The following is a 24,276-nucleotide window of genomic DNA, read 5'->3' on the forward strand; positions in this document are numbered from 1 at the left end:
ATGAAGTCGACATTGGATGAAAAGTGGGAAGAGTTACATATATCGTTACATACATAACTTTCTGTTTTATAAGGATATAACATACGATCCATTTCACAGGCCTTCCCCCAACTTAGTTTAAGTTTTTGTGGATTACTACTAGAATATTAGGTTTATGATCAGATACACTGCATGGAATAGTACAGTCAATAGCTAGACCAACTACGTTATTTACATATAAGTATTTTCAATATGTATAAATGCGTAACCCCACATAGTTTTAACCTCCATTTTGTTCAGAATATAGGCTTAGCCTCAGCGTCCAATGGCACAACCAAGTATTAAGATCGTTCATCCAGTGCTCTCTGTAAAAGACGAGATCTGGTTCTGTTGTTAACACAATAACGAATGTCTGCACTAAAATCACCATCATGTATGGCCGTACCCTGTTGTGAATATATATGAAACAGGTCCAGCGTGTACTGTACCTGTTCTCGGTAGACACTGTCCAGGACATTTGTAGACGGCAGTCTTGTCCCGATCACATTCATATTCACAGTCTGGAGTTGAACATTGATTGCAAAGACATGGTCACTTTCTGGAGTATTCAGCACAGTTACATTACACCACGTGGTTTTTGTACGAAAGCACATATCCCTCTTGATCCTCGTTGATGTGTTGAGGCATCACCGCTGTATCTGGAGTAGACATCAAAGTCGCTGTGTATGGTGTTCAGGAATGAGGCTGTCTTGTCACTGAACCCGTGCTTGTTGGTGAGGAATATATCCGTGCTGGTAAATCTGCTACGGATTCCTGAGCACCATACATGATACCCCATATGTTCCATACTGCTAAGCAGAGTGATAAAACCATTATAATGTTCACTAGTTTATTGATGATTAATAGTGTTCTTTACTGGCTCCTTATGTGTCGTTTGAGTACCATGTGTTATTAGGTATCCGTTCTCCGCAGCTGACGCTGTTTCTCTCGCCTGTGGTGAAGTGATGATGATAATACGATATAAAACATGTGCTATGGATCCTATGATGAAACATTAATCTGCATCGTATATGTCGGTTTTTGTACATCCCAGTGTTTAAATAGCTTTACGCCTTTACATAAGCTAGCGCACCCCTCTTTTGCTTTAGTTGGGACAGACAGTCTTGTGTTCGGACTGTGGCTTGGAGAAACAATGATATGGTCACTTGACACATGTTACATCTGACTGTATTCTTGAATTCCATAGCTTTTCTTGTCTTGTTCAATAATCTTGTAGGGAGAGACATGTTTGACTGTTTCTGATTAAGACAGCTTTGAGAGAACATTCATGCTATCTATTTTACCATCAGCTGCGCTTGTACGTTTGTTGATGACGTTAGTCTGTGAATCCAAAGTTTTTTGAATATCACTGGACTAGATGCATTTTGTCATCAGTTCATCTTTTAACGGTAACACATCTTTAGGTAGGTTTTCTTCACTTGCCCTTAGTTCCTGGGTTGTAATCTTAAGTCTCGCAATTTCATTGTTCTCCTCTTCCAGAAGATGTACCATTCTACATATGTCGTTTTTTTATATTTAAACTGGAAATCAGTTATTTGCTTAGACATTTCATTAATAAAGAAATCGGGGAAAGATTCCACTCTTTATTTCACTGCGTGTGACTATTTCATTCTTTGTTGTATATTTAAAAAAATGTTCCGATTTATATATCCATTAATGTTTGCTTCTTCGCCAACGAAATACACAAGGTGAGGAAGGCACTGATGATGAAACAGGCACCTGCAACAAAACAGTGAACAAATATACACAGAGTTAAAACGAAAACAGTGTACTGAAAAAGCTAGAAAGGAAGCACATTAATGTACACTCTTCAAAAAAAGAAACGCAAAACCCAGATATCAATGAAAATTTGGTGTTATTCAAGGACGTGTAGATCAGAGGAAAACAACGATACATGAATTAAATTTTGTGGAGCATCTTGTCCATATTCCATGAGAATAACAGTCATCACTGCTGTACACCAGGGGATGCTGAAGCCAGTACCTTGTATGAACACCTCCATCTGCTACCACTGCCAGACACCTCCTGGATAGAGATCGAATCCGTCGTTGGATGTTTTTTTTCCATTTCTCCTGCAGCATGTGGAACAACTGTTGAAGATTCTGTGGTGGATTGCAACGTCGACGTACCTGTCAATCGATCTGATCCCGAAGGTGTTCTACTGGGTTTAGATCCGGGGATCTGGAGGGTCAGGGGAGGTTATTGATGTTCTTATTGGCCAGCTAGTCCACGATGGCACTTGCTGTGTTGGGCCTGGCGTTGTCCTGTTGGAAGGACGTGCGGACGGAGAATCTGGTCGATGTATCGACTGGAAGCCAGATTGCCTTGGACAAGCACAAGCACGGGTGTATGAGATCGCTCCCCACGCCATAAAACTCTCTTCGCAGAATCTGTCCACCTGTCTGATGCTGTCTGATGCTGTTAAGAGTAAAACGTTCATGACGTCGTCTGTAGACACGGCCTCTACCATCACTTCGCCTGAGCAGATAACGGGATTCCTCGCTACATCGTATGCGGCTCCATTTTACCAGGTTCCATGGCAGCACCATGTTACACCATCTCACTCGTCGACGTCGATGTAGTCAAGTCAAGGAGGGTGCAACTTTTGGACCTTTGGCACGTATTCCTACTCTCAGATACGGTTCCTGATTGTCTGATCGGACACGCTTTGGGCTCCAAAGTGTTCTTGTGCTGTGTCCCGGGCGGTGCGACGGCGGTCACGTAGGTGGGTTACCCGGATGTACCGACCTTGGGCAGGTGTGGTGATTCCAAGTCTTCCTGATCTTGGACGGTCATTTGTCGAATTTGTTTGACGAAATCGATCTCACAATCGAGTTATTGTGTTGGGATGGAAGTTGAAGATCCCTGCCACCTCACTCTTTGATTCTCCAGCTTGCAATCGTCCAATTGCCTGATTTCGATCGGCAGCTTTGACACCTCAGATTGTCGTGTACAGTACTTGCAAAGATCGTGGATGAAATTGTGAGATTCATTTGGGTCTTTTATAGTCACATGCTGTACTCATGCTTTGAACATGTGAAACAATCATTGTGCCTGATATTCGTCCTGCATGACATCCACGCACATCATGGCAATCCTGATTGATAAAACCGTTCAAAATCATTATTGGTTGCGTTTTATCAAGTATGATCTTCTAAAACATTTCAGAAAGAAAAAAATATGTACACCCCTAAAAATGTTTTTCTTTTTTACATTTGTGTGCAAAATTGTAAGTATCATTTTTTTCATTTCATTTTGCGTTTCTTTTTTAAAGAGTTTCGTAATATCAGACGTTTACAAAGAGAACGTTGCTTTGTTTTTGACCTAGTTGTTTTGTCTCTATCAGAAATGAAATGTAACCGCCTGACGATCAGTGGTTTGTCAATTGTTTGTACATATTCATGGATGACCTCTTGTTTATTGCACAGAGTGACGTTTCAATGTAGATTCTTACTTCTTACACTGTTATGAAGCCGTGATGATGGGGTACAGGCCATTTGAGTAAAAATCTGCCAAACGAATCTCTAACACAAAAACAAACAATGGTATAGGGCTCAAACCAACGACAAAGTAAAAACATACCAACTCTGTCATAGATATTATCACAAAATAAAAAAAGTCTAACAAACCATCATTGTCTCATTAGCAATATCAGCAATATCATTGGCTGTAGTAACAGCCAGGTGAACGAGAGGCACGTGCAAACGTGTCACGTGACTGTCCCTACTGACTGAGAGACTGATTCATCTCACACAACGAAGTTTATTTGTGAAATTAAAGCGGCAGTTTACAAAGTCCAAGTCTGAAATTAAACGGGGCAGACTATTTTATGCATTTGACACATTTCTTAAACGTCCATATTGTTATGTTGTGATTCCAGAGCAACATCTGAAAACACTTGAAGAACGACCACAGCAAAACAGTCTTCAAACAGATAACGCCCATGGAGGGGTCGTGTGAAAAGCCATTACTTGTGAGGCGGACCTGGCGAAAGTTCTGGTGCAATGTGGACAGGGGATGTTGGCCGCTGTCGGAGACTTGCAGACGCTGCTTTTCCTGACTTGCCTGCGTTGCTCAGCTGCATCCATTCTGTTGGCTTCATGGGACTTTGATAGCTGTGAACAGCTGTCCACCACTTCGGTCTGTCCCTACCCTCCTGCTCCCACCAGTTGTGGCTAATGCCGAAGGCTTGAGTGACACATTGAGATTGCCATGCTGTTCACCAAACAGGAGTTTCGTGGGGAGCCGATGGTCTGGCACAGGCGAAGAACATGGCCTGCCCAGCGTAGCTGGGTCTGCATCAAGATGCATTTCCTGCCACCTTTGGCGCATTTCCCGCCACCTGTGTGCCCATCATGATATATGGGCACACCCAACTTGGAAGTCGAAAATAGTTTAGATAATCGGTATTGTCGTCAAAGCGGTTTACAATAGGCGACTATCAGTCATATCATCATACGTGTGCTCTCTAATGCCTCTGACTGCAGCGAGTCCATGTCGGATTTAGAATTAAGGTGTGATGACCATTGATACCACCCCTTACAGATGAAAGCAACATCCCACGTTGCCTCTCGCTTACCTGGCTGTTACCTGAGCTCTCGCTACACCCTTGACACAAACTGTGATGCAAGTAATGAAAAATGATGGTTTGTGAAACAACTTTTGTATTTGTTCACTCTTTTCAGTAAACAAGAAGTTGTCATCCATAAAGTTGCATGTTTCATTAAAGCTTTGTAACACTGTTCACTTTAGCATATGGAACACGGACGGTATGTCTGAACAAAATAAACAGCGCACACTTACTCACTGATCATTTTGTGGACTTTTCTCTAGTAACTTTATTTACATCTGGCTGGTTGCATGAAGCGAATGTTACTTGTTTCTTTACACTAGAAAGGTTTTTCAATAATGTAGATCACAATTACCTACCTGAGAAAAGAAACGTATAGTCATACACTCCGGTACTGTTATAAATGAGACCTGAAACACAACGTGATGGTTCTTCATGTAAGTTTGACGATTAAATAGTTTATGGTCATGATAAAAACCTATAGCAGTATACACCCAATGCATACAGTAGAAACCATCAAAACCGGCATCTGTCTAATCCGGCAGTGTGTCAACACTAGCATAAAATCTCTGTCTGTGGCTTGAACATTTATCATCACTTCTACAACCCGACACGTTGTCTAAACTGGTTATTTCTTCAGTCACGATGAGAGCCGGTTTAGACAACGTCCACTGTATTTGAGTATCTATGATACACAGTTTCATGCACCGGTCACTCAAGATGTTACAATCAGTTTATTTACACTTACACATTAATTAAAGCATCATCGTATCAACCACTTCCACATACTCCGGTAAAATATACGTTCAAAGTTAACCTACTTGCAATAGGTGGTCCAACCATGTAGCCGATTCCCATGCAGAAGGAACATACACCATAGCCAATGGCCAGTTTGGACCGGCCTATCAGCTCAATGCATATAGGACCAACCAGTGTAAAAGATCCCTGACCGTATATACCATACATGATACTGAAAACCATTTGGAGACTGTACGTATGTGACAGCAGGGGGAGTAAGAGAATGGACGCCCCTGACAATGCTTGTAGTCCAAGGTGAAGGATAATGTTTCCAATAGCTGTATCCGAAGCGGCAAAACCAGTCAGCAGTCCGGCAAAGAACGCAGGCACACCCATGACAGTGAACAAATTTGCAGACTGTGCAGGTGTACTGCCTTTCAATTCAGCATAATTTGGGAGATGAACCATGCAGGCTGCATCCCCAAGAGCCCAGAAAATGAGACTGAGCAGATAAAAGAAAAATCCATTTGAACAAAACCTGTTTAGACACTGAGGTCTGATCTTGCTCCGTGAGTTTTCAGTTGTCAAATGCGAGCTGTGTTCAGGCTGAGATCCTGCCGTTTCATTACTTTTCACAGGACTGTTTTCTTCAATATTTCCTGGCGAATTAGCTGGAGAACAACGGTTCTCGTCAAGCTCTTCAAACCTGACGGTCGCATTTTCAGCTGTAAAAACATGTGGGGATTGCTTCTTCATTGTAGAGTCTCCTTGTGCATCACATGTCTCCTCTGTGTCTTCTTGGCGGGGAAGATCTTTTGACATTGACTCCTCTTGCTTCACTGTAGACGATGGTCGAATCAGAGCTCCAGCTAAGCTCACATTGAATGCAATGGCACCCAAAATCAGAAGCGCGCCGGATAAAGTGTACATCTCTAACAGCTGAACTGTTAAAGGTCCGGTTACCAGCAGTCCTACTGCACCCCCAGACATGACGATACCGTATGCTACTGGGAGTCTTTTCCTGAAATAGTCACTGAGAGCCACGCCACTCACATTGGCAGCTAGACCAGAACCCAGACCTGTTGACATAAATACACGCGTTCGAAGACTGTGGATGCATACACCAGTGAGTCAAAATTTACAGAACAACCAACGAGGTACGAGTAATTAGGAATGTGTGACAAATAAATGGTTTCAGTCCCAAGCTTTAAAAGATCTTATCAGATGTCCGTCCACGTTCCGAGGTCATGAAGTTTCAAGGTGACAAGTCGTCAGCCATATTTACAAACGTAGACTTAATTTCAACTTTTTGTATATTTGTAGTTTAGTCTACAGTGATGGAGACGTTTTACTATTTATCAATTCGTTCACGGACACATGATACTCGATTATAAAACAGATGTTTATTGCAGCAATGCCTAAAATGTAATGTTTATAGTCAGTGAGTGAGTTAACATTTAACGTCACATCGGCAATATTTCAGCGATATCGTGACGAGAACCATTAATATTATACATAACAGTGAATGGTAAAAAAAACAACTAGATTATCACAGATAGATATTTAAAACTAGTAATGAAATCTAAAAGTTTAACAGTTTATCTATAGAGAACGATGAAATATGAAAATGGGCTATAGACCACCAACAACTTGTAACATGTATAACTACATGCATTCAACAGAGTGGTAGTAGGTGATGCAATGTCCTGACGTCACCGAAACAAGATTGCGAATCCATGCGCTGACCACACCCTTCCCGAATGACATCACCAAAACAAAATGGCGCTCATGACGCACACACACTCCTGGGGTGACGTCCCCGGTCATGAGGGATTGTAGATGATGCAGCCTCGCAGTGATCTTCGTGATTACACCTCAGACAAAATGCCCATTATAAGAACCCGGGCTGTGTCCGTCATGTTGGTGTAGCATTCTCGATTGCTGCTCTGAGTGTTTTTATCTCCTAAAATACAGATTTGGCAAGCATTGAAACGTCAAGTAAATGCTGTGCTGTCTGGAAAGTTGTCTAGACTAGACCGCGAGATAAATGTACCTACACACTTATAATCACATAGGCCCTTCAACATCTTCAGCAATTCTAGCACATATCTTTACAATGGGACTCGTGAAGATCCTGGGTAGAATAGCCCTTCAGCAACCCATGCATGCCATTAAAGGCGACTGTACTTGTCGTAAGAGGCGACTAACTGACCGCCGCCATATAGCTGAAATATTGCTGAGTGTGACGTAAAACTCACTCACTCACTCAATTTGGTCCCTAGAATGGTGATCTACCTTTAGTTGCTGGCGATCTATATTCCATTTCTATTTTTGTCTTGTTCTCTTATAATAATATCTTTTTATGATTCCCTGCCTAAATGCAGCTACGAGTATTTAGATTTACCTTATCTATGATAATACAACATGTTTACTATTCTTCGTGTACCGTTTTTTTTAATTTATGAACTTATTGGTGATAACTGATTGTTCGATAAATATTAACTCAGTCATTCACAGACTAACTCACTCATTTTCTTTTGAAACCATGAACGTCACTTTCCAATACATCATGTAGTGCAAGTTTACATAAAAAGCATGTTGATTCTTACCTGCTATGACTCCAAAAGTAAGGATCAAACCAGTGACAGTCTCACAGAAGGATGCAGCAGTCAGTCCTACCAGCATCAATATGCCACTCATAATACCCGCCCATCTGTTTCCAATTTTGTCTTGAATAAGTCCTGCCAGTGGTCCTGAAAAAGTCCTTCATTAGTTACTTGCTTCCCTAATGGTAGCAAGATACAAAAGGAACACTTGTCACGATCGGCTCTGGACACTATACCAAGTTTTCTATTTACATCATCTAATTTCATTTCAAACATTTTTGTCTTTGAAGGAGCAATGTATTTCTTTCAATTTGTCTCTTTTGTGCTCCTGTGCACCAACATGGACATTATTTCGTGGTCGAGCATCAAACATTGGTGGCAAATATTTCAACATACGGAAGAACAGTGTTTCATGTATTAAGTGAGATACAGAACTTGCGAATCTAATAAGTACACTATGACTCTGAGGTATGTGTGGCAAAGACTGGTTTAACTACAATGTTTGCTGAGTCTTACAAACAGTCTTGGTTCTGTATGAAACACACAGATACATATACATGCTCAAGTCAGTGCTCGTAGGCATCTCAAATCTACCTTAGATGAACAATACCTAGTTCCTGTTGTCATCATCATTTTATAAGTAAACATTAAGAGAGAAAAATAATGTAATGGAATAATGAACATCTGCTCTCCATGGTGATTGAGGAAGTAAGCCTCATGCTTGGGAACAACAGAATAAACAGTCTGCCACACTAGACCGGAATCTCTGCTCAGCTAACACGTATGGTTGCAAACCATTAAGCAGGCAAACTTACCGCACATAGTGAACGTTCCAAGCAGTGTTGACCCTACCCACGATACTTTGACCAAGTCGTCATCAACATATTCCAGAATGGCCGGTGTAATGACCCCAACTGAAGTGTATAGAGCGGCAGAGAGCACCGAAATAGCAAAGCAAGCAACACAGACAACCCACGCATATCCGCGATCAATGTCCTTTGTTTGGCTCTCCATGTTTTTATTTCAAACTGACATCCAGTATTTTGTCCTTTATCCTTGAATGTGTCTTCTTCTTCAAGACGTGAGTACGGTTTGCATCTAATTTGTATAATACTTCCGGTGCGTCAAAGCGGTTCCTGCAAAACAAACCGTTGATTTTTGTGTACATGTTCAAACATGTATTTGCTGAAATGTGCATGTAACCCCCGTTTTGTAATGTTTGAAAATGTTAACATCTTCATATATAAATAGCCATGCCCTTCCATTACATTGGAAGCTGTCTTAAAAATCTAAATACTTGTATGGTACACACAATAAGGATAGGAACACGCTACACTTTGATAGACATATCTAAACTCAAACTTGAAGTCATAGATACTCTAAGGTAAATGTAACCTTTTGTGTGCTCAATGGGCACTTTGCATGGCAAGTTAGAAGATGCAGTGAAGCACATGAAACAATATTGGTTGATTATGAGTGAAATTAAACATCGAAGGGTGCCGAACACGCCAGCACGATTTATTAAAAAAACCAAATACAACAACCATGTTCAGGTGGAAGACAGATTATGAGAACCTACTGGTTTAAGTGTCCGCTGGCCATGCACAAGATCCAAGTCAATGACACAATGTATGAAGCATAGTTCTGGTGCCCCGGTCATGGTATTGCTGGAATATTGCTAACTGCGAGTATTTTTCAGTGAGTCCGAATGCAAATATACAGGTGATCTGATATCGTAAGTGTTGATATAATGTTAGTGAGTCTGGTATCCAAATGGTATCCAGACTGGTAACTCTTTACTCCGAGATTAAATGTGAACGAGAACACACACACACACCTCTTTTAGGCTTGCTATCGAAACTGCTCCAAGAGGGACAGGATGTTTCACCGGTGGAGTAGCTCACCATTCTCACCAGTGTTGATCACTGATTTTAAGGTTTCCGCCAAAGAATGTAGAGCATATATATCCGTGGTTTTACATCTTCTAACATCTCATCATATGGCAGATAGCACAGACTTAGATTACATTCTTAAATTATCGAAAAATGGATAATACGAGGGGATGTCAATAAGTTTTGAGCCTTGAGCATTTTACATACCCAGGCGTCACAGCCTATGGTGCGACATTGAACCTTGGGATGTAGCTGATGTGATGTATAAGTTTTGGTATCCTACTTTCAGAAGGTATTGAACAGCTCACATTGACAGAAAGAGACCCCACGCACGGCAGTGAAAATGAATAAAATTGGGTATAGAGCAGTAATTAGGTTTTTAGTTCTTGAAGGAAACTCGGCGAAGAACACTGAAGAAAGGCTTTCAGCAGTTTATGGGAAGTCTTGCCTTTCATCTGCTACCATCAAACGATGGGTCAATGAATTTAAGCATGGTAGAGAGAGTCTTGAAGATGACCCGTGTCCAGGTCACCCAACAACAAGCACTAGTCAGGGAAACATTGACAGAGTGCATAGACTTGTGCTGGAAAATCGTCGAATCACACCCCACGAGTTAGAGGAGACCACAGACATTTCACACGGATCCATCGAGACACTTCTTCATGAACAACTCGTTATGTCTAAGGTGTGTGCAAGATCGGTGCCAAGAATGCTTACAGATGAAACGAAGCAAACAAGGGTCACCATAAGCAACTCCATGCTAACCAGATACAACAAGAATCCAGAAGATTTTCACTTTAGGCTAGTAACCTGTGATGAAACCTGGATCCACCACTATGATCCTGAGAGCAAACAAGAATCCATGGAATGGAAACATGTCACTTCTCCCAGGACCAAAAAGTTCAAAGCCTCCAGATCATTGCACAGGGTAATGGCAATAGTCTTCTGGGATAGCAAAGGCGTCATCCATATAGATTACTTACCAAAAGGAAGAACAATGAATGGGGAATATTACGCTAACTTGTTGAGGCAAGTGCGACTGTCAATAAAGGAGAAGCGCCGGGGCAAGATCAGACGTGGTATTCTTCTACATCAAGACAATGCTCCAGTACTCACCTCTCACGTTGCAGCCGCTGCTGTCCAGGAATGCGGGTACGAAATCTTGCCGCATCACCCCTACTCTCCAGACCTGGCACCAAGTGGTTACCATCTGTTCCCAAATCTCAAGAAACACTTGCGTGGTTGTAGATTTCAGGATGATAATGAGCTTATTGCTGCTACTGAGGCTTGGTTTGAGGACCAAAATGGCGCCTTCTACAGAGATGGCATCAGTGACTGGCAGAAAAGATGGAACAAGTGTCTTGACTGACAAAGGGACTATGTTGAAAAATAAATGTGGTTCATACCAACATTTTGTGTTTTTCTATGCAAGGCTCAAAACTTATTGACATCCCCTCGTATAACCATCGCTGGAGTTGATTTTCACCCGTAAAGGAGGCCACATTGCACTCATTTTTACGCTCACCCTCAAGGCGTCTCAAGAGGAAGTGAAGCTGCCCCAACTGATCATTACAAATCCATCAAGATGTTGTTAGGTGGAAATCCAAGGAAGGTGAGCATGCGTTATGTGATGATGAAGGTGTGTGCATTTGCTTTCACATAACGTACACACACTGTCCTTTTGCAGTTTGGTGGAGCCTCTCCTGGCGGCCTAGACTGGCTCGTAAAGTCTCGTCCTAGTGTCGCCGGAAGTATTTACTAATACATTACGTATCTCCTACTTTATTCCTCTCTGCTCATTTACGAGCGCTTCTTCTCTCACTCTTACTCTGGGTGTATTACCAGCAGCATCTCGTGCTTTACCTGTCCCGTGTCCGCTCGTGCGTTACCTGTTCCGTGACGTAGGCATCTTCCTACTTGCCACTTCATGTCACGCCACGGCCGAGGTTAGTTCTAACACCCCTCGGTCATACATCATATTCCTCTGGTGTATATATTTACAGGTATGTACCTTTTATGTCCACTTCCTTTGCTATTATCATAAAGGTTCGCGATATCATACATAATGTCTAATATATATCTGCTATAAGGCATCGCGTTGCTCGGGACTACTAATAAAACATTAGCACCAGCACGTAAGTAAGTGTGAGTGATGTCTGGTTTTTTTCATTTGCTCATAATAGTCAACGTGCAATATCAAAGGCTGTAAAGACCATAATATCAATGGTAACATTCGTGCAATATTGCTATTGCCACTTCATGTGCAATATTATATGATATTGTAAAGATATTATCCATGGTAACCTTTGTGCAATATTACTGGCCACTTCATGTCACGCCACGGCCGAGGTTAGTTCTAACACCCCTCGGTCATACATCATATTCCTCTGGTGTATATATACTGAACATCATTGAAAACGCACCACCCCTAAAATTGTGGATTTCTAAGAGCAGAAGTGAGCAATCTATGTAAATTTTACATATTTGTGTAGACCAATGTTTGATAAAGAAAAGAAGCAAAAAACAATCAAGCAAAACAGTGAAGATTTATAGCAGCTGACAATGAAATAAAGATGGGGTCAAAATGGAAAGTCAGTAGCGTGTATGACCCCCGTTAGCAGCAACACAAGCTGTGCAACGTCTCCTCATTGAACGGATAAGTCTCTGAATAAAGTCCTGGGGCACTGCATTCCACTCTTGCTGCAAGGCATTGTCGAGTTCCCCAAGGTTGTTGATCTGCGGACGACGTGCGAGGCGTTGGCCGATGTAATCCCACAAGTGTTCGATGGGTGACAAATCTGGTGACAATGCAGGCCAATTAAGTAGAGGAATGTTGTTGTTAGCCAGATACTGTATCGAAACACGTGCAGTGTGGGCTCGTGCATTGTCATGTTGAAATGTGTGCAGATCTTGATGCTGGTGAAAGAAGGGAACGACGTTGTTCTGAAGAATGTTGTCACGGTAGTAAACAGCATTCACTCTGCCATGACAAACAATCAGAGCGGTTCTGTGGTGATAACTTATCCCTCCCCACACCATAATGCTGTCTCCACCCCACCGATCGGTTTGCACAACACAATCCTGATGATAACGTTCACCCCGTCGACGCCATACCCGTAGACGCCCGTCAGCATTTCGCAAGTGAAAACGCGACTCGTCGGAGAACACCACACCATGCCAACGTCGTAACAACCACACACGATGCTGTTCAGCCCATTGTCGGCGTTCACGGCGATGCCTGTCAGTCAGGATGGGTCCAACGTAAGGGCGTCGACAACGTAACCCTGCCGCACGGAGACGGCGTCGGACGGTGGAAGCGCTGATCAAACCACGTCGACCCTGGACAGCGTTGGCGGTTCTGGCAGCGGGCAAGGTTCGATCCCGAATATGGCGCCGTACAATGTCTCGATCTTGACGAGGGGTGGTAACACGTGCCTGACCTGGGCGTTGCCGGTCCCTGCTGGTTCCTGTTTGTTGGTATCTGTTAGCAAGCCTCAGAATGGTCGAATGATGACACCCAAATCGTCGTGCAATGTTTCTGCTTGAAGCGCCGACCTGCAACATACCCAAGGCCTGTTCTCGTTCCTCTGGTGACAATATTGGCATGGCGAAAAAACTTTACTTACGAAAGTACTGCGAAAATGAGAACGGTTTTGTGCCGAAGGTCATTTATACCCCTGAACAGCATGCTTTCTGCATGCAATTTGTGCCCTTCGTGTGTGATGTGCATGAATTTTGTTGTTTTCATGTGATGTGTTCGATGATGTGTTCGAACGATCCGTTTTTTACTGTAGAGCGTTATTTACGATCTAGTGTGTTATTATCACAATTCCCACCATTAATTTTCCATTTCCAAAAGATTCTATTGCCTTATTTCAAAATTTACAGGCGTTTTCAATGATGTTCAGTATATTTACAGAATAAACGGCTTTAGCATCACTTCGCCTCAGTCCACTCCTTAGCGGCCAGGACCCGCGACACTAGTAATGGTGCCCAGATTCGTCCTAAAGTGTTCCTCTTCCATGGCAGCTAAAAGATACGGATATAAATCACTTCCACCACTTAAACCTAATTTACATACGTTATTAATTGTAAGTCACGGGATCAAAATTATGTCCAGGACGTACACACTTATGACAGGAATTATATACAGTTTGAAAAGCTACCTATCTCTTGATTATTCGATATAATCCTTCATCCAGACAGGTCCCTTAGGGACTCTCGTCTTAATCCGTTGTGAACGTCCTGTCAACAGATATGTCACGCTGCTCTGTCTTGTTGCACGGGTGACCATCTGCTTCCCCATCATGGTTAGTTGTTACCCCTTGACCCAATTCAGATCAAGGATCTTAAACCACACAGGAACTGTGCGATTATGACATCTTCACTTGGTCATGATGGAGGACAAATGTCATCTTCCGATCGCTGAGTTGGCAAAGTGCGGGAGAAAGGCGGTAAGTGACCAAGTATGGGCTGTTCCATGTATACTTTAGTTTCTTACTAAAGCCAACTTTACCAGCACGTAAGCAAGATCTCCCATCTCAAAAGATTGTTGATTGAGTTTGATGTCATAATCCATCTTAACACCTTCTATTCTCTGCATTGATTGTTGGTGCACTTTCCTTGAAATTTTGAACAGATGACAGATATAAGAGCTCTGATCCTGGTCCCGTTTGGTCACCTCCGTCCAACCAAACGGGATGTCTAAAGGAAGTGAAATGTCACTTCCAAGCATACGCTTACTACAGGAGGTTGATCCAGTTTGTCAGCTCCTGGTTGCTCACTCGGCTTTTACCAACTGGTGTAGATGCATATCCCACTTGTGCTGCCCACTGTCACTGAAACATATAATTATCTGTCACTACCTGCTGCTATTATGTTTAGACCTCAAGAATTTAGCGATGATTGGAGAGCCTGGTTTCCGCAGATTTAATCGATGTGTTGCTATTATCACCATCCCATTGGTGTTATTCATATGCATTTGTTTTATATAGACACTCACGCACTGAACTCTCCTATTGCTCCCTTGTCTCACCTTTATCACCGGGGATCCCATGGCAAAATTAGATTTTCTCTTCGGTTCCTAGATACGAAGTCGATGATCTTATCTTCCAGTGCTGATAGTTTTTACTTCAGCTCTTTGTTTTCTTGGTGATGAAGTTGGCTGGTAGCATCTGACACCACCTTGTCAACCTTATCGCTGAGGTTTACAAAGTTTGTGTTTTGTGTACATTTGATATCAGGTTTCATTTCAAAGAGCGTTTCAATATATAAGTGTAAACCTAAAGTTTTGGCAATTGCATCCGTAAGGTCTGGAAAACAAGCTTTTTCATAACGACAGTTTTCTCATTCTCTAAAGTACTAACAAGGAGATCTGAATTATCCTCCTCTGTGAAAGCGACCTTTCTGACGTCCAACCTCCTAGTGGAAAGAATGAATGAATTGAATGATTAGATTGTTTGACGATGTTTTTACCAGGTGTAGAGCTTCCTCTTGCAACTGCTTCACGCACATTCGGATACCCTGCTACTACTACATATAGTTCTTGAACATTTTTAGCACACTCCTCAATCGGCTCGTCTGAAGATTGGACTGGTTCAACCCATTCTTTCAAACTGAATTTCAAATGGTTTCCCATCGTAAGTCCTTGGATGAGTTACTAGTGTCTGTTGGACTGTCGTACCAGCTTAAGCCCTGCAACTACTAAATGGTGCTTGAGTATCTGTATTCACCTTGATGCAGACGAGTTCCAGTTTGGGAATGAAATGAGAGCTTAACCCTACCATATATTCCAGACGGCGCCAAGTTGTGAACTAAACAGCTGATTGGACACCCCACTGTATCATTGTCCGCTTCTGGAATCTAATTTGTCTAACACAATCATTTTCTGTCTCTCCAACAGTCTAATGTACCTATTCTTGCCTTAATTTCAATTCTGTTAAACGTGATCTCTTTCTGCATAGAGTCAGCCACACTGTTTAATTGTTGTACACCTGCCCATTCACTGTCCTGAACTACGCGTATCCGGATTATTTCCATTGGCGTCCAGGCTGCACCACGCTTGCTTATAGTGTGAAACTTCTTAACAGATTTTCCCAAGCCAGCAGAACCTTTCCAGTATAATTTATGAGGTTAACTATTTAGCACTGATAAATCTAGGAACAGCCTATGAAAGGGACTCAAATTGATAACAGATACCTTTTGAGGAATCAGCGCAAATGGTGTGTTCTACATCGTCATTTTGGGGGCAAAATATGCCGTGGCTATCAAATTCACTCTGCTTCTGTAACAGACTTTGGAAAGCACAGTTTGCTCAGGATAAAATGTACTTATATCATTCTCAGATGTCGAGTCAGATGCTATTACTGCATAAATATACCACAAAAGAAATGTTATACCGACAGCAGTTTCTTAAAGCAAACACTTTGTTCACTTTAATTAACAGTCAAAACGGAGGACTGAGTTCAGACTTGACCATTATGGTTAACACATCTCTGGGAATCACATTTAGTTCACACACAACATCACAAATAGTGCCCGGTATCAAATGTACGTATACCATTCTTAGACTTAAACAGGGACTGAATGCATGCCTGCTGAATGGTTTGGGTGCCATGCTATCTTAGGAAGTCAAGTTTTGCTCTGGCAGTGTGGGCACGAGCGTCTTGCTTGAGGATTTATGAAACGTCTAAAATGTGGTACAACGTGGGGCCTTATGACATGGTCAATATAGCGAGCAGCTGTCACGTCATTTCTTCATTATGGATCAACATTCTGGAATGCCAAGATGTCAGCTAACTAGTTTAGACCAATAGCACCCCACTCAAATCATGCTTGGACCACCCCACGAGTCTCTTTGAACAATAGACTCATTGATTGGGGCAGTTCCCCCTGCCTGCACCATACTCTCACCCTGTCACTGATTGTCGAAACAAAATCGGTTTTCCTGAGATAAAAGCAGAGTTCTCCATTGCCAATACCGCCGGTTTCGATACAGAGTTGCCCATTTCAGTCGTTTGGGGCGGCGATGAGCGGTCAGAACAGGTCTACGATATGGTCTGTGAGAGCAGATATTTCTTCCGCGCAAACACCGAGGCACTGCATTGGCACTGATGGCCTCGTTGTGATTCCAGTGGCCTGGCGTGCTATTTCTTAACTCTGGAGAAGCGATCACTCAGATGGTTGCGCACAATCTGTCGGTCGTGACGCTGTGATGATACTGAAGGTCACCCACTGCGAGGACGGTCATGGATGCTGTTAGTGACATGTTACCACTCCTGCAGTCTCTTACAGACTGTCCTAACATGAACATTATACTGATTGGCAACCACCGGGCAGCCTGAACAGTAGTCCAAAGATTTGGTTCTTCGGATCTCTCGAGGCACGGTGATGGTGCCAAAACTAAACTGATTTCTTTGGGAATCGCTTTCATTGGTAAGATTGCCACGATATGACGTGCATTTTCATTATCTCGGGCACCTGTGGCGAGCCACCTCCTCGTGGTGGGTGCTGGGTAACGCCAAGAGCTCGCCGACACCCCCGTAGTGTACCCGGGGGGATATTGGGTCCACCAACCCGTTTGCCGTGGGATGCGGCCCTGTGTCGGTGGAGGAGGGGATCCTGGTGGTTGAGGGCAATAGGGACCTGTAACCGTGTTCCTGTTTCTCAATACACCACTTTGGGCCTGACTTCGCCTAGACGGGTGGTTGAATGGGCCCGGTTCAACCAATCGGCTGGTCATGCCAAGCCCTGCGTATTTGAATGTTTTTTAAAATATTTCTTAAAATATTTCTTCAACTGCTTGATATACTTTTCAAAAGCTGTAAAAATCACACGATTGCAAAATGGAATAATTATTTTGCCTAGAGTCTTAATGCCCAGAAGGCGGTGGCTCATGGGCCAATCTAGTAGAATATATCTTCTCAAGATATGTTTCTACTTGAGTATACCCTCCTGGTATCCTTGGTGCCATCTGGTGGAAATCCACAGATATGAGGCATTGTCCTTGTTGACACTCCGTGGTGGGTGGGGAGCCAGGAGGATGAATCATACTTAAAACAACCATGGCACCCCCTTACAAAAAACGTTCGCATGATCCTGAAGATTCATTCTCATCTGAGGATGATGATGCTTCACCATCACAAAATAATCAGAAGAATTGGTCTAGGTTTCTGGTCATGTCTGCTGCAGATGGAAATTCACTCAAGTTGAACCCTTTTGCTATAGCAAAGGGTATTGAAGGTTTAGTTGGAGAAGTAAAGGAGGTTAAAAAGCTCCGTTCTGGCTGCCTTTTGATTGAATGTAAGAAACAAATACAATCAAACATTCTCCTTTCAACTAAAGTACTGGCTAATGTTCCTGTCCAGGTTTGCCCTCACAGGACATTGAATTGTAGTAAAGGCATTGTCCGTGACACAATACGTTGCCTCTCAGACATGCCTGAAAAGGACATTCTGTCAGAATTGACATCACAAGGAGTCACTGATGTTAAACGCTTCACATTTAAAAGGAACAATAAAATTTTAAATACCAATACTTATTTATTCACATTTGGTGTCCCAACTCGTCCAGACTCACTTAAAGCTGGCTATTGTAAACTGAGAGTGGATGCTTTCATCCCTAATCCCTTAAGATGTTACAATTGTCAAAAATATGGTCATGGATCAAACTCCTGTCGTAATCCAGCTGCTTGCCATCGATGTGGTGGAACTTGTGAAGATAGTACACAATGTGACAAATCTCCTTCTTGTGTTAACTGCTCGGGTAACCATCCGTCCTCGTCTAAGGAATGTCCCTCATGGAAACTGCAGACTAAAATCTCTCAAGTCAAACATGATCGTAATATAGGAATGGAAGCAAAGAAAATTGTTCTTGCGCAAGAGCAACCAGGACCTACATTTGCCAGTGTTGCATCAGGTGCGCTCACTCATCCAAAACCAAACCTTGCATCTCTCAAAACCATAGGTTGCCAGACTGATTACACATGGGCGAAGACATCTGTACCCACGTTGTTATCTGCTGTAGTGAAAGTGCCTCCTTCACAAGAGACGTCCAGCTCACAGACCGTTCTTACATCACAATCAACTCTTCCTTCTCAGAAATCTTGTGATACGGATTCGTCTTTAAGTGAGACACAAACGTCATCACAGCCAGTACGGCTTTCCAGATCATAAACAAATGTACAACATATTGCAAAAAACAAATCTAAATCAAAAACCGAACCTTTAAAACAGTGTCAGAGTGGTAGAACCTCTAAAGGGGCTAAAAATCAGATCCAGCTGTTCAATAAATTTGGATCACTTGAAGAGATGGATGTGTCAGACGCCGGCCATTGTCGGGCACACAGCTTGTTACCTTCAAGAAAGGTGAAAGGTCGATCTCCTGTTCATCCGCCTAAGCGATAACTTCGTCACCACTAGTCCAGTGGAATTGTAGAGGACTGAGAACTAATTTTAATGATTTACAACTATTAGTTCAGGACTTTAACCCGTCAGCATTCTGCTTACAGGAAACTTACTTAAAGCAGAATAACAATTTTGAGATACGGAACTATATTGCCTATCATTGTTTTTCTCCTCCAGGCGATAGGGCCATTGGTGGATCATCCATTCTAGTCAGACAAAACGTTATTCAAAGCCCTGTTTCACTTAATACTAATATGGAGGCTGTTGCAGTGAGAATTACTTTACATGTAGCGTTTACGCTCTGCTCTCTTTATATTTCGCCGTCTGATCTTCAAGACCTGTATGACCAACTCCCGAAGCCCTGTATTATAATGGGAGATTTAAATGGGCACAACCCACTCTGGGGTAGTGTAACTACAAACACTAAAGGGAAATTGTTGGGAGACTTTTGTTCTGACAATGATTTATGTATTTATAATGATGGTTCCAACACATATTTACACCCTGGTACAGGGACCTATTCTGCTCTCGACTTGTCACTCACAAATTCAGAACTACTAAATGAATTCGAATGGTCAGTCCACGATGACCTTTGTGGAAGTGACCATTTTCCTACTATTCTAAAATCTGTGACTCCATCTGATGTTCCTCCATCATCAAGGCGGAATTTTAAAAAGGCTAACTGGGCTTTATATGAAACACTTGTGTGCGGAGAAACTTAATCCTGAACGTTTTATTGACGTTCCTGATGCTATTAAATGTTTTTCTGAGGAACTAAATTCCATAGCTGATGAGTAGTATACCAAAGTCCTCTGTAGTTCCACACATAAGAAAACCATGGTTCAACGATGACTGCAAACAAGCTAGGAAGGCAAGGAAAAAAGCATAACATTATTTCCGTCGGCATCCTATGGTGCATAATTTAAATAAATGTAAGATTTTAAATGCTAAAGCACGACGTACTTTCAAGCAGAACAAACGCCAATCTTGGCAAAATTATGTATCCAAAATAAATTCTCGGACACCCATGTCCAAGGTATGGAACATGGTCCAGAAAATCAAAGGTAAAGGTACTAAATCTACTGTCCATCATCTTAAACATGGAGATCAATTGCTTACTGATAAATCAGATATTGCTAATAAACTGGGTGAAACCCTTGCTAAACACTCTTCCTCTTCTAATTATGTACCAAAATTTCAGCAATATCAAAAACAAGAAGAAAAGAAAACTATTAATTTCAATTCTGATAATGGGGAAGATTACAATGAAACGTTTTCTATTCATGAACTCCTATTCATGACACTGCTACAGGAGCTGATAACATACATTATCAACTCCTGAAACATTTACCAGAATCCTGTCTGGAAACTCTCCTAAATATTTTTGATAATATTTGGATATCGGGTAACTTTCCTCCGTCATGGCGTGACGCCATAGTAGTACCAATACCTAAACCTGGACGTGATCATACGGATCCATCGAATTATCGTTCGATTTCATTAACTAGCTGTGTTTGCAAGACCATGGAACGCATGATAAATAATCGACTTGTTTGGTACTTGGAAACAAATAATCTCATAACAGATATACAGTGTGGTTTCCGTAAAAACAGAAGTACTGTCGATCACTTGGTGCGACTGGAATCATTTGTTAAAAACGCACTAATTAATAAACAACACGCTGTGTCTATCTTTTTTGATCGCGAAAAAGCATATGACACAACCTGGAAATATGGCATTCTGAGAGATTTACATGACTTTGGCTTGCGAGGTCGTTTGCCTGAATTTATTGCCAACTTTTTATATGACAGACAATTCCAGGACCGAGTGGGTTCTACCCTGTCTGATCATTACAATCAGGATCAGGGTGTTCCACAAGGCAGTATTTTGTCTGTCACACTTTTTAGCATCAAGATCAACAGTTTATCAAAGGTTTTAAACGATTCAGTTGATGGATCGTTATTTGTGGATGATTTTAATATTTCTTGTCGTGGTAAAAATATGCATACCATTGAACGGCAATTGCAGTTGTGTTTAAACAAGATTAATAAATGGTGTCTTGAAAACGGCTTTAAATTTTCTAAATCGAAAACTAACTGCATACATTTTTGTCGTAAATACAAACCACATAAAGACCCTGAACTATCCCTAGATGGGACGCCCATTAAAGTTGTGAAGGAAGCCAAATTCTTGGGTCTAATCTTTGATTCACATTTAACGTTTTTACCACATATTAAATCACTCAAAACTAAATGCCTGAAAGCACTTGATTTGTTGAAAGTTGTCTCAAATTCAAAATGGGGAGGGGATCAAGCTACCCTTCTCCATCTCTATCGATCACTCGTTCGTTCTAAACTTGATTATGGCTCCATCGTATATGGTGGAGCCTGCAAAAGTAATCTTAAACTTCTTGATCCTGTTCATCACCAAGGTCTAAGACTTTGTCTTGGATCCTTCAGAACCTCACCTATTGACAGTCTTTACGTTGAGGCCGATGAACCATCTCTTGCACAACGCCGTATCAAATTATCTTTACAATATATCACAAAACTATACTCTAACGAATCTAACCCTGCATATAACGTTGTCTTCAGTCTTCTTTATGAGGATATATATAGCGAAAAGTCTTCTATTGTTCCACCTCTTGGGCTCAGAATAAAGCCGTTTATTGCTGCTGCTGGAATTAAGCTGGACAATATAGCTCCCTTCCGTCTTCTTTCCTCTCCCCCTTGGTAGTTGGTTAGGCCACAGGTTGACCTAACATTAACTACATTTAAAAAATCAGAAACGAATGAATTACAGTATAAACAAGAATATAATCAATTGAAACATACATATAACAATTACAAACCCTTATTTACAGATGGTTCCAAGGACGGTGGCGCAGTTGCTTGTGCCACTGTCATTGGATCCAGAACAATATCTTCTAGAATTCCAGATAAAAGCTCCATTTTTACAGCCGAAGCAAATGCAATATTAACAGCTCTTAAATATATAGACACCCTAAACGTAAACAATATAAAATCTTTTCCGACTCTCTTTCTTGCCTTCAGGCTATTAAGAATATTTCTTGTATACATCCACTTTTAATAGAAATTATTGAATTGTATAATGATCTTGCTACCGGCCAATACGACATCGTTTTTTGTTGGTTACCCAGCCACGTTGGCATTTCTGGGAACACACTCGCTGACCTTGCTGCTAAAGCAGCACTCAACAAATCTGTGACACCAATTCTCATTCCACACACTGATTATAAAGCTACCATTAGGTCTTACATTCGTGATCTGATGCAGAAAAGGTGGGACACTCAAGTCGGTATCAACAAGTTACATGAAATACAACCCTACATCGGTAACACCTACTTGGGTTGTCAGTCCAGATTTGAAGAGGTCATCATGCGACGATGTCGCATTGGCCACACAAGATATACGCATGAATATTTGCTTAAAGGTGAAGATCCTCCGTTCTGTATCCCTTGTGATGAAAGAATCACAGTCAAGCACGTTTTGCTTGACTGTGTTGAATATTCCATCACAAGGGATAACTATTTTAAATCGGGAACTATGAAGGATCTTTTTAGTAACGTTAGTAATCATTTAATCATTGCGTTTTTAAAAGAATTAGATTTATTACATGACTTGTAAATAGATAAATATTTTAAGATTGGAAGTTGAATCAGGAACTACGTATACGGTTGTTAGTGGCTGTATCCTCGAAGGGGGTTGAAGTACCGTAAACATATTGTCCTCCTGAGAGGGTACGTAAGTCCAAAAACTGTTGAAGTCAGATTTATTCTTCCACTTTTTTAGCCGTAGAATATGTGTCATTTTAATTTGTGGCTAATCTTGCATACAATCGCTAGCAGCTGAGGGGATGGTGTAAATCCAGCTAGGGACCATGCAGGTAGCAGAGGTATTGTAAGTCCCCATGGTCCCTAGTATGATGATCTACCCTCTGTTGTTGGCGATCTATGGCCTGGTTTTATATTGTACTGTCCAAATAATGATACTGTTATATTTTTATAAGTTTCCACACTAGTTTTAATATGAACTGTGATAGTCTAGTGGTTTTACTGTCCTTCGTCGACAGGTTCTACATAATATGCATATATATATATATATATATATATATATATATATATATATATATATATATATATATATATATATATATATATATATATATATATATATATATATATATATATTTGTATGCCACGTATGTTCTCGTCACGATATGGCTGCAACATTGCCGATGTGACGTTAAATCTTAACTCACTCACTCACTTTCATTATCTCGAGTGACAGACGGAACCTTTTTCATCAGAATATTATGATGTACGTAATAATTGTCAGTTTGGATTGAAAACTATGTTGAGAAAACGGCACAATCAAAGTAGATAGACCACCTTATAAGAACAAACATTCCAGACGGAATATTGCTGATTGCGGCGTTAAACAACAAACGCCCAGCAAAGCAACCATTTATTATTCACGTATTTATATCATGCTAAGCATGAATAGTAACGTGTATATGAATCCAATGCGTTTACATCTGTAGCGATGTCACGTATGGTTTGATACGTGATTAACTGAATTGAAATATTTCTGTACATTGTTTGGTAGACTCTCCTTCTGTAATAAACTTTTGACAAACATTTTGCCACCATTACCTCAGTCTTACTACTTCTTTAAGCCCAGAGAGCTTGAGACGCTGACAATCTCATTTCCTCCAAATGACTCACCATTTTGTACATGCAATATGGATGAATATATACTACATACAAATGGACTATTATGGTTATATTTTATTTGAAGTGAAGTGCATTGTAGCGGACAAACTTACCCCTCCTGTCCTTGTCGATTGTGTGGAGCTGCAGATCATATAGTCGCAAACAGAAAAGATCAGCCTGTCGCTATTTGCCGTGGTTGGTCTACTGCTGACTTAGAGTAGATGTGCGCACGCCAGTGTCCCTCACTGCAGTTTATCATCCGCTATCATCCTTTGCATACTAAGCCGGGGAC

At 41.5% G+C, this 24,276-nt stretch overlaps 1 protein-coding gene across 1 annotated transcript; it reads right to left on the reverse strand.

Annotated features, from left to right (window-relative positions):
• Positions 1-1,609: 1,609 nt before the first annotated feature.
• Positions 1,610-24,276, reverse strand: LOC137282598 (monocarboxylate transporter 5-like). Its single transcript, XM_067814370.1, has 6 exons — positions 24,098-24,276; positions 8,769-9,089; positions 7,957-8,100; positions 5,431-6,426; positions 4,969-5,019; positions 1,610-1,758 (listed from the first exon to the last, which is right to left on the reverse strand). The coding sequence occupies exons 2-6, from the start codon at positions 8,965-8,967 to the stop codon at positions 1,682-1,684; spliced, it is 1,467 nt and encodes a 488-aa protein (XP_067670471.1). The 5' UTR covers positions 8,968-9,089; positions 24,098-24,276; the 3' UTR covers positions 1,610-1,681.

Source organism: Haliotis asinina, chromosome 4 (assembly GCF_037392515.1).
Source record: "Haliotis asinina isolate JCU_RB_2024 chromosome 4, JCU_Hal_asi_v2, whole genome shotgun sequence".
NCBI lineage: Eukaryota > Metazoa > Mollusca > Gastropoda > Lepetellida > Haliotidae > Haliotis > Haliotis asinina.

Excerpts from the sequence above, each read along its gene's own strand:
- LOC137282598 (XM_067814370.1), bottom strand. The coding sequence starts at position 8,967 with ATGGAGAGCCAAACAAAGGACATTGATCGCGGATATGCGTGGGTTGTC. Across the intron at positions 6,427-7,956 it reads TACTTTTGGAGTCATAGCAG|GTCTGGGTTCTGGTCTAGCT; the intron begins GTAAGAATCAAC and ends TTATGTCAACAG. Across the intron at positions 5,020-5,430 it reads GGTTGGACCACCTATTGCAA|GTCTCATTTATAACAGTACC; the intron begins GTAGGTTAACTT and ends GTTGTGTTTCAG.